The sequence below is a fragment of the Zootoca vivipara genome, chromosome 13, assembly GCF_963506605.1.
Source record: "Zootoca vivipara chromosome 13, rZooViv1.1, whole genome shotgun sequence".
Taxonomy (NCBI): Eukaryota; Metazoa; Chordata; class Lepidosauria; order Squamata; family Lacertidae; genus Zootoca; species Zootoca vivipara.
In genome coordinates, this window is record NC_083288.1 from 47,488,125 (window position 1) to 47,499,843 (window position 11,719).

At 44.0% G+C, this 11,719-nt stretch overlaps 1 gene segment (V, D, J or C); it reads left to right on the plus strand.

Annotated features, from left to right (window-relative positions):
- The first annotated feature begins 231 nt into the window (after positions 1–231).
- On the plus strand, positions 232–7,523 carry LOC118078115 (Ig mu chain C region-like). The segment is given in 5 exon segments: positions 232–238; positions 1,858–2,154; positions 2,970–3,293; positions 4,887–5,222; positions 7,129–7,523. Coding segments are annotated over 5 exon segments (1,359 nt in total).
- Positions 7,524–11,719: the final 4,196 nt, after the last annotated feature.

The window sequence follows — 11,719 nt, forward strand, 5'->3', positions numbered from 1 at the left end:
TGAGGCCTGAATATTAATACTTACCTGGTGCAGATCAACAGAAGGGAGCCAGGGGCTGAGTTTGTTTCAGAGGCTGCACTATGTCAAGCTCTTACTAGATGAAGATTACAAAGCAACGGCATCTGTCTGCTGTCAATAGGAAGGGAGTCCGATGCCAATTTTAAATGTGTTTTTTACAACTGCAGAATGAGTGTAATAGGTCAAGCGGGCACATGTGGGTCAAGCGGGCACATGTGGCGTAAGTGAATCTTGTGAGTAAATAAACCCAAGGATTGTGGACATAGTGGGCTGGGGTGGAGGTTTAGGGAATGTCAGCAACAGCATCGCTTGAGTCTTTATTCTGTTGAGCCATGGGCAGAGTGCACTCAGCACACCAGCGAAGTGTGCAATTGAACCCAGGACATGGTTTGCAGAAAAAATATGCCAGGCAGTTCAGTAAGGGCAGCAACAATATATTTTTACTGACAGCTAAAAGAACAACTATGTACAAGTATAAAGTGATCCTGCCTCTGCCTGCCTCTCAGGATAGAGCAACTAAAGTCTTTCCAGGAAAAACACTTTCCACCAGAGATCCGACACAGGAATGTTAGCTTCCAGCAAGTCACACTACTTCTTACAAACACAAGGCTAGTTAGACTCTCGCATGGGCTGAGTCATTTGCAGCACAGGTTGTTGAGTTCATGACCATCGAGCTGTAGATGCAAGCATTTACACTTAATCAGCCGTGACTTGGCTTTTCATCTGCAGGCACAAATTTATTAACTCCAACACTCCAACATCAAGCACCTTTAAGACCCCAGCGTAAACTTCAGTCTTCCCTGATGTACACAACATCACCTTTCATAAGCCAACAACCTTGGCTTAAAGCTCATCCTGTAAAGATGCACATCGCATGCCTGAATCCCCGCTACCAGCTACCAGGAGGTTCTCAAACATTCCAAGAGAATAGGTGGCATTGGAAAAATTGAAAAAAAGCACAAATACTTAAGCATAGTGAGGCTGAAGAAACTGGTTTTCCCATTGCACATGAACAACCCAGGGTGTTTTAGCCCACTAGAGACTTTACCTGCTGTGTAGCTGGAAGTGATGGGTTAGAATCAGAGGAGCACTTTGTCTACAAACCTTATCATTATTTCTTTGAGCTTGAAGGGGGTCAGAATTCTCTAAATAAAAGACATTCTGCGAACGTTCTTAGTCCTTGCAATGCTCTTTGGAGTGGGGGGGGGGGCAGGTGCTATTTCAGTCCTTTTTCCGTTTTCTGTTTGTTTATCACCTGAGTTACAGACTTTTCTTTATAGCTGGGAGTCTCAGCATGGTCTGTGGACACTTCAATTTCACTGCCCTCCTGAATGGTCCGCTAGAAAGAAAATAAGAAAGATTATATACTCTTAATATACATTAAGAGTAGCCAGTGTGGTGCCCTTCAGATGTTGGTAGGCCTCAGTTCTCATCATTCCCAGCTGACATGCCCAATGGTGGGATTCGTAATCTTGCAATATCTGAAAGGTACCACATTTTTTGCCTTGTCCTACATGAAAGTCATGAGAAACTCTCTGACAATCCTGTAAAGCAGACCAAGCCCCCCCCCCAATATTCCATATTAACAATGAAGACCAAGAAGCTGTTGAGCAGTTGAGAACTAAAAACAGAAATAAGCTGGTACCTCAGGACCCTGAAACATGCCTCTTGTAGTCAAAAAACAGCATCAGAGTAACTCATCTCAGGAATAGCAAACATACTTTAATGTTTCTTTCTCTACAAATCAATGGTTCATTGCCTTTCAGATAACCAATCTCAGCTGAAGATTCTACATCTTCCAAAAAACACTCCATCCTTTCCTTTTCTTCTCTCCCACAGTTTCTCCAGTTGCCCCCACCGTTTTCCCACTTAATCCGTCTTCTGAGTGCATTGATGCAAAAATCACCATTGGGTGTTTGGCCAAGGGTTTCCTGCCTGACCCAGTCAATTTCTCCTGGAGCAATGCCAACGGCGGGACCATCGAGATTAAGAAATTTCCTTCAATCAGTTCCAATGGGGCTTTCATCGTAAGCTCCCAGGCAGTTATTTCTGGTGCTGCTTGGAAGAATTTCGTTCCCTTTTATTGCACGGCTGCTCACTATGCGACAAACAGGACAGTACGAGTGGTTCGTCAGCGTAAGTGAATTTATTTGTCTTTTCTTTCTTTCTTTCTTTCAAAAAGCAACATTACCCAGCAGCCAACAGCAACACAAACCAGGAGATAAGCATTAAGTATGTATCTTGCATCCAATTAACTAAAGTGCTATACGTCATTTTATCGTCTTGACACAATGAACAATTATGTAAGTCCAGTTCAGAACTAAGACATTCCTGCATTGGATATTTATTAATTTATTTTAAGGGGAGAGGAGCTTGCCCTTGATTTGAGATGAGGAATAGTGGTTCTTTCCCCTTCCCCTTCTCCCATGTCTAGAAAGCATTGGTCCAAGCAATTTTCCTTTTGTCCCAACTGCATTCCCAGAGAAAAGTCGCTCTTCACTGCTGAATTGGAGCAAATGTCAATTCAACGAAAACCTGACTGATGTTTCCTCCTATTCAGCAGCAAAGATTGGGTTTTCCTGGGGGGAAGCAGTGGGACAAGCAGAAGTTTGTATGAGCCCTAGCATATGATTACCCCGTAGCATGGGAAACAAACTCTTTACCTGCTCTGTTTTTACTCTTAAATTTGTTCTGAGGCTGCGCCCTGCCTTTGCTGGCTGAACCCAACTCACATTTGGTTTGCCCCAAATGAAGACCCGCTCCAGTTTATTTAATGTGAGAAGGCTTCTCTAGAGTGGGCCAGGCACTCAATCTGCTAGAAGACAACCTCATGAATTTGGTCTGCAGATCTCTCCACATAGGAATACCTCCAGTTGTATATCTTACCTTTGGGTTGCTGGATTCATCTGCGATGAAACCGTTACTTTGCACTGTTTTCCTTCCTTCTCAAGCACTGAACCCGACCGCTCCACCTGACATTATCATCAGCGCACCACGCCTAACGGATTTTGTGGGGTCCCCCTTAAATGCCACCATCACCTGCAATGCTATTAATCTGCACACTCAGAAAACCACACTCCAGTGGCTGAGGGATGAAGCAGTTCTTGAATCTGATGGCCCCACTACCATTTCAACCTCAAAATGCAGTCACAGCCTGAGGAGTGAGCTAACAGTCACCAAGAGCGACTGGGACAACGGCAAGAAGTTTTCCTGCAACGTGTTCAACGAGAAATTCAATGGGATTAGGAACATCAGCAAACCCCTTATTTGTGGCAGTAAGTTGAAAACTCCATCCGGAAACTGGTTTGCCGTTCCAGCGCAACAGGGGCAGATCTAATTTTGTCCTCAGGAAGAAGCACTTGATATATTTGGTTGCATTCTGGGAATATTTGTTGACTAACATGGCAGAGATTCAAGTTTATTCGCTAAAACTCATCTAGGATTTCATCAGAATCTATACATGCCTACAGGCTAAACCAGAGGTGGACTTGCTCTAGAATACTGAATTATCTTACCTAAACAGATTCTAGGGCAAAGTCTGAAGACACATACTGCAGCAACAGTATCTTTCAGCATATTCTAGGATACTGCTGGGGTAGATCCAACCTTGTTTTCAGTGTTACGTGAGATATTATGGTAGTCATTGCCCCCATTCTTTTCTACTGAGCCAATGCTGACATTATTTTTATAGACAAAAAAGAAACAAAATCTCCTTGTTTTTTTTTTTAAATATTTCCCCTAATGAAGACTTTGTGTATTTAGCGTTTTACAAAAGCACAGTGTAGAAACACTAGATCTGGCAGATCAGTGGATCACTAAGGAAACAGACTTGTGCAGCTGCTGGCAGGGACTCCCATCTACAAGACCTTCTCCCGTCTATGTGGTGCACACAAAGGATGGGGAAATTCTCAATTTCAATTGGCCATAAAAAATAGAACTCTTGTGTACATTGGATGTTTGAATCATTTGCGTGTTGAGGTCCCCCAAAACCACCCCTCAAAAGAATTCACACCACAGACAGAATTTTTGTTTTGGGTTTTTGGCATGAATTTAGCCACAACTTTATTAAAATACAAAATATGTAAGTGGTTGCGTAGGCATTGGTTCTCCAACTGTCCCCTAAGGACATAACTAAACTAGCCTTGTCAACAAGGAGAAACCCTACAGGGAGAGACAGGGAGGCAGGTGCGTTGGCCCTCCCCTCTCCCCTCAGGCTCCCAGGGGCTCTCGCACGGCCCTTGCCCCCAACCAGAGGTTACGGACACTGCATATCGAGCCCCTGTATTCCTGACCGGAATTTCCCCAACACTCAGGCATTAACTTGAGGGGCCAACACAGTCAACAATACCCCTCATACAACCCAAATAACCAATGCCTAACCGCCAACCTTACAAGTTGTGACTATTTGCTATGCAGTAGGCAAAAACCAGATGGCACCAGCCAATCAGCCAAATGGAAAAAATTCCTACCAGGCCCATGCCAAGCAGACGACCCCATGATAGGCACAGCAAGGTCAACACAGTGGCCTAAACAGAGGGAGGGAGGGAGGGAGGGAGGGTGGGTGATCCGAAGAACGCAGCCAAGAGGAGGAACAAATCACGTGCTTGCCTTTTATATCCCTGGCTGTCCCTCAGAAATTGAAACATGCTTTTCTCGCCAACAACAGCCTGGGTCCAATCAGAACGGTGGCCAACTCATAGCCGCCACCCCAGCAACTCAGGGGTAGTTTGTTAGGCCCGCACCGCAACACGTGCTCTCCATGAAGGAGAACCCGCAATATTTGTTTGGAATTAAGGGTGAATGGGTTTTGAGGTGCCAATAGAAGTTGGCCTACTGTGCAACTGAATGCTCTTCTTACTTCTTTTTAGATCTTCCTGTCCCTGTCAAGGTTGAGACCATCCAGCCTTCCTTTGCTGATATTTTCCAAACCAAGACGGCCATTCTGACCTGCAGAATTTCGAACATACCTGATGACCAAGATCTTAAGGAGCTGAATGTCACCTGGACACGAGCAGATGATGACAAACCCCTAGAGACTATCCTTAAACCCTCCCAAGAACAAGAGAGCAGTGGGCTGCTATTCAAGGATGCAGTAGCTACGGTGTGTGCAGATGAGTGGAACAAAGGGGAAACTTTCAAATGCAAAATTATTCACCCAGCTTTATTTCCCTCAATGGAAGTCAGATCCCTGCGCAAGCCTCAAGGTAGGTGTCTATTTTACATCATCCTACAAAAATGGCTAACAACCCTCAATGTCACTTTTTTTAGGTCTTTGGCTTTCCAGAAGGCTCAGAATAGTTTTTTTAAAAAAATGTATCTATTAAAGATTTTTTCAAACAACAAAAACATACAAAATACAAAACACAAAAAGGAAATACAAAACACACAAAAAATGCAAAATACAAAAAATGCAAAACAAAAATTCTTACTTATAAACCTTATTTCTAATCTATTGACTTCCTCTCCCACATCCTGCTGCGCTTCTTTATATTTCATATTTAGTAAGTTCTGAATCTTATATAAATTCTAAATTTGCTTCAATATTATCATTTTACTACATCTATTATATTTTATCCTTTAAACACTCAGTCTATATCTTACTTCTTAATTAAAATATCTTTATCTTCTAACAATACATATTTTCAAACCCTTGTATTATCTACAACCTCCTTGTATCTCCCTCACTATCATTAAATCAATCTATTACGTGCTTATTTTTCAAATAAATTTTAAATTTCTTCCAATCTTCTTCCACTGCTTCTTCACTCCGATCCCGAAGTCTCCCCGTCAACTCAGACAGTTCCATATATTCTATCAACTTCTTCTGCCATTCATCCACAGTTGGTAATTCTTTATTCTTCCAATTCTTTGCCAATACTATTCTTGCTGCTGTTGTGGCATGCAAAAAGAAAACAACATCTTTCTTGGGGATATCATCCCCCATTGTCCCAAGTAAGAAGGCCTCTGGTTTCTTGACGAAAGTGTTCAGAATAGTTTTGTTCTGCCCTAACAATCATTAAGTATAGATTTCCCCCTACCTGGTGGCCTCCATCTATTCTGGACTAAAATGTCTATCATCTTTGACTATTGGTCATGCTAAATAGAGCAGATATGTTTCATAGTCCAAAATATCAGGAGAGTAGCATTTTGGGAATGGCTGATTTGATACCTGAGTGTAAGCCTTTGGCAGGCCTAAAGATGTCTCCATTTCAATTGCTTTAATTCCAGTTAGTACTTTTTTAAAATCATACTTATTATTTTCATAGTTCCTTTTATTGCACTGGATGTTTAATAAGGTAGACCAAACTGAGTTACAATGGTCTGACTGAGGCTAACCAGTGTGAACTTTAAGAAATTCAAATGTGGGTTTCCAACTTCCAAAGCAAAAATATTTCACCCCTTCTGTTTACAAATTTCAGGTCCCACTAATTTGCAGCATAGAAACTGTATTTGTGGCCTTCAGTTTAGGCACAAGCTGTGCCCATGAAGGCAAAGACAACCCACCAGCCATGTATTTTGTGACATTTAATGTGCCTTTTTCAGACAGACAACAAAAACAGAACTACAATTTAGCCCCTAGCAGGCTGTCAGAAATCCTTGGTATTGTCCATGTGGCTTAATGGGTCATAAATTATACGAAACTGCTCTTAGAGTAGATGAAGCTCCCATTCTAAGCCCACCTTAGCAATGAAGAGATGAATGTGTCTGCATTTGCTTAGTGGGAACGTAAGCCATAGTCTCTCTGTCTCAGTGTGCATGACAAACTTAGTTGGTCTCTAAGGTGCTACTGGAAGGAATTTTTTTATTTTGTCTCTCTTATGCGCTTCCACTCTTTTTACATACATGCCCACACAGAGCAGTGGACCATGTCATCACAATCTTTAATAAAAATCCAGATTTAGAAAGCCATTGCATCTGATCATTTTTGGTCAATGTCCAGGTCACCTGCTAGAAGTCTTCTTCCATTCATCTTATGTCTTCATCTGACTCTCTCAAACCATACAAATGAGGTCATGGTTAAGAAAGGAAGGAAACAGATGATTAGCAATGTACTTTTTTTAAAAAAATGCATTTTATATTCTCTTCATCCTCCCTCCTTTATCCTTCCAGATGGCAACCCCTCTGCTCCACATATCTACATCCTTCCTCCTCCTCCGGATCAGCTGGCTCTGCAGGAAACAGCCACCGTCACTTGTTTGATGAAAGATTTCTCCCCTAGTGAGTTCTTTGTCAAATGGCTGCGGAATGGTGAGCCCGTGGATGCTTCCGAATACTTCACCAACACAGCCACCCAGGAGTCTAAGACACCCAAGCAGTATTATGCCTATAGCATGCTGAACGTCAACGCAGAAGAGTGGAATTCTGGAACTGCTTACACTTGTGTGGTAGGGCATGAGATGTTGCCCCTCCAGACGTCTCAGAAGACCATAGACAAGAATACGGGTAAACCAACCATTGTCAACGTCTCCCTCGTGCTCTCCGACACCGCCAGCACTTGCCAATAACCATTCTTCTCAAGCCTCCTGCAGATCTTTCACAGCTTCCTAATTCTGCCAGCATCTGCCTTCCCTTCTTGCGTCTCCATTTGTTTAATTATTGGCCTTTTTGTGGAGGAAAAGAGGGGTGATGTACCCTAAATGTTGTAGAATTAACTGGCCACATCTCTTTGAAGTAAAGCAATAGTTTGAAATAAAGAAAGTTTATCCAAACATAAGAAGATAATTCTGTCTTGTGGTTAGAAATGGTGATAAGGGAGTTACTGTTAATCCCCAGTCACACAAACGTGAGATGAGGTCTATACCCCCCTTTGAATTGGATGGGAAATTAAGCTTCCACCCAGAGCATCTTCTCAAATATGATCTGGAATTTTCAGAGGATGATAGAAGCATTAGACCCCCAAACTTCCATGACTGTGTTTGCAGGACTTACTGTTTCCAGAAATCACTTTGTCCATTAGGTGCCTCATGATGGAAGAATCTAGAGCAGGCATCCTCAAACTGCGGCCCTCCAGATGTTTTGGCCTACAACTCCCATGATCCCTAGCTAACAGGACCAGTGGTCAGGAAAGATGGGAATTGTAGTCCAAAACATCTGGAGGGCCGAAGTTCGGGGATGCCTGATCTAGAGCTTCATTAACAAGCAAGGCATATAAACATAAGGCACAAAATAAATAAAAAAGGTTATGGTTGCTTTTGTTATCATTGACAATGGCTACTACCTACAATGGCTATGTTCCCCAGAGTGGCTGTGGAAACCCAGCCAAATGGGCAGGGTAATAATAATAATAATAATAATAATAATAATAATAATAATAATATTCCACCTCCACTATTGGAGGCAATCTGCCTCTGAATACCAATTGCTGGGAACCACTGTTGCATTCAAGTCCTGCTCATGGGCTTCCCAAATGCATCCAGTTGACCACTGGGAGAACAGAATACTAGACTAAATAGGCCTTTGGCCTGATCCTGCAGACGTCTTCTTCTATTATTCTTACTATGTTTAAATCAGAAATATTGATATGAACTAATTTCTTGAAATCATTCAGACACACACACACACACACACACACACACACACACAAAACTCAGATCTTCAGAATCCTTGGCCAGGTCAAATCTTCCACTATCCTTAGAGAGAGATGTAGGCACTCACAGGACTACAGAAAAGATTAGAGGGACCCAGAGGTGCTGCTATTCCCTGAAGATAGAATATATTGTTCCTGCCTTCCCACCATCTGCTCCCCCTCAAAAAAAAACAAATCCATGGCAGATCTTACAAAGGATTTTCTTTTCCATAGTCACTGTCTCAGGACAGCAAGCACTGTCATTGGGGGGGGGGAGTTTCCAAAAGTTTATTGCAGTTGCCTCTAGCATATCAGGAGTTAGGAAGATAAACAAGGCTGGGGACACACACATGTCTGTTTGGCGGTATAGTGTCATACCTCCTTTCCACTCTTGCAAACAACACTAAGGAAGGCAAGACTGTGAAAAAAACTAGGCCAATACTTTCATTCACATTCAGCAAAAGTTGTCCTCCTCACTCATAACAATTTCCCAATTCTTCTTGGTACTGGTAGGCTGTAGAAAGCCAAAAACAACATCAGCAGCATCTCAGCCACAGCAGAATGTGGAGCCCAGGAGAGCACTTTGATTTATTCAGTACTGGTTGGTGTTCAGGTGCAGCCCAAAGGAATATCTTTTGGGAGGACGAGTGCTTTTCATGCTTAGGTTCCTTTCATATATGGAGTCTGGTTAAATTGGATAGTGCTCCTGGAGCAGGAGCATCCTTTTCCCACAGACACTTGCCTCGGGTAGCTGGAGTTGTTTGTTCTACTCAAATCACGTACAGTATAGCAGTGTGGCTTTGGGCAAGCTACTTTCTCTCTCATTTTGCCACACATACAGTACTGATGACAGCTGAGATACTCATGTGAGGCCATTTGTAGGTCTGTAAGCATTACACAGAATGCTAAATGGAATGCTATTTTGGGAAGATGGGCATCCATGCTCTGAGGAAAATCATTGGTTAGAAAATTCCAAATAATACCCATCTTCGATTCATACCGGTAAGAAATACTCTTATAAATGTGTCTCACAGTTGAGACATCTCCTCCCATATACAGTGGTACCTCGGGTTAAGAACTTAATTCGTTCTGGAAGTCAGTTCTTAACCTGAAACTGTTCTTAACCTGAGGTACCACTTTAGCTAATGGGGCCTCCCGCTGCCGCCACCGTGCGATTTCTGTTCTCATCCTGAAGCAAAGTTCTTAACCTGAGGTGCTATTTCTGGGTTAGTGGAGTCTGTAACCTGAAGCGTCTGTAATCTGAGGTACCATTGTATTTTATCCTTGTGATGGCCTGGGACTCACAACCTGCACCAGACCCTCTGCCTGGGACCCTCAGCCCGATGGGCTGAACTGAGTTTGGGGCCTGATCCTGAGGAGCCTCAGTCTGCTCAGCTTCCCCTGCAATGAGCATCAGCTGAGCTGAGTCTGGGGCCTGAACCTGCCTTGGTTCCAGATGCAGGGGATACCTTGTCACCAGCAGCCGGGTCGTCACCAGCAGCTGGCCCACTGCCGGCTGGGGCTGAAGTGGCTCCTCAGTCCAGTAACCCACCGAGCTGCAGAGACTCAGGGCTGACAGAAGGAGAGACCTGAGTACTCGCAGGAGGAGTGCTCAGCTCCAGGCAAGGCGAGGGAGTGAGTCGCCAGGGGATCAGGGCCGCCCGTTACCCCGGTCTAGATAAAAGGTGGCCAAACCCCGCCCTAGGTTGCGGGAGCAACATTGTTGGTTGCCAGACCCTGCCAGTGTTTCTGCCTTCGACCTGCCTTGCTTTCCTGCATCGTCTCCCTGGCTGCGCTCCTGACTCGCCTTAGTTCCTGGCCTTTGTACCTGTTCCTGACCTCACCTGACACCCTGCCCTGCCCTGTCCTGGTCCCAGCTTCTGCTTCTTTGGACTGTCTCTGCCTGAACCTTCGACCTACAGACTGGACTTGAACTTTCCCTCTTGGATAATCCCTGGGACCAGCACAATCCTTAATGTACACTGATGGTTTGTTAAAGCTGTATACTACTTTAAAGATGTAGGTTCAGTATGACAGGATACGCTTGCAACTTACTGTACAATACAATACAATATGCAATCCTGTGTACAATGTTTTGTCAAGAACAACACAAAACTCACGCAGGCTGGGTGGGCAGTTATTGCAAAATTCCTGAGGGCTCTTCGTGGTTAAGAGAGCATCATGTTGAATAAGACTCCCTTCAGCAAGCAGGCCGTGCCATACAGAACTCCTAAAAGATTTATGGCTCCATCAACATGAGCTCAGCTCTTTGCGTTAATTGCATATTAAAAAGGTAAAGGGACCCCTGACCATTAGGTCCAGTTGTGACCGACTCTGGGGTTGCGGTGCTCATCTCGCATTATTGGCCGAGGGAGCCGGCGTACAGCTTCCAGGTCATGTGGCCAGCATGGCAAAGCCGCTTTTGGCAAACCAGAGCAGCATATGAAAACGCCGTTTACCTTCCCGCTGTAGCGGTTCCTATTTATCTACTTGCATTTTTGATCTGCTTTCAAACTGCTAGGTTGGCAGGAGCTGGGACCAAGCAACGGGAGCTCACCCCGTCACAGGGATTCGAACCGCTGACCTTCTGATCAGCAAGCCCTAGGCTCTGTGGTTTAACCCACAGCGCCAGCTGGGTCCCTAATTGCATATTAGATGTAGGCAAAATCAGCATCATGCTGCCAGCACAACCAAAGGAAGAGACAGTAAACCATTCACAATATTTGATGCCCCTCGGTGCAGCAGGCTACCATTCCAATCCTTCACTACATCAGCGCCCCTTGCCTTTTCTCAACACCACCTGTTACCCACCACCATCAATATCTGTCCCAAAAAAGAATTCTCTTGTCTCCCTAAGTATCTTTTCCGCAGTTCCTCACACTCTTTATGTAACCCAGTTTTGTCCCCTGTGTCGCTTGGCTACACTGAGACCTCCCCATGTTTCTAAACTACAGAAGAATCTGATCTGCATGTATCATCCAAAGCTTACCTAGATGTGATCGTGGATACTGATGACGATGAAGAACTCCAAAACATCTCATCAATCCTTTCCACTTTCATCATCCTTTTCCTCGTGAGCCTTTTCTACGGTGTCACTGTAACTGTCTTCAAGGTAAGATATATGGGGCAGAGGGA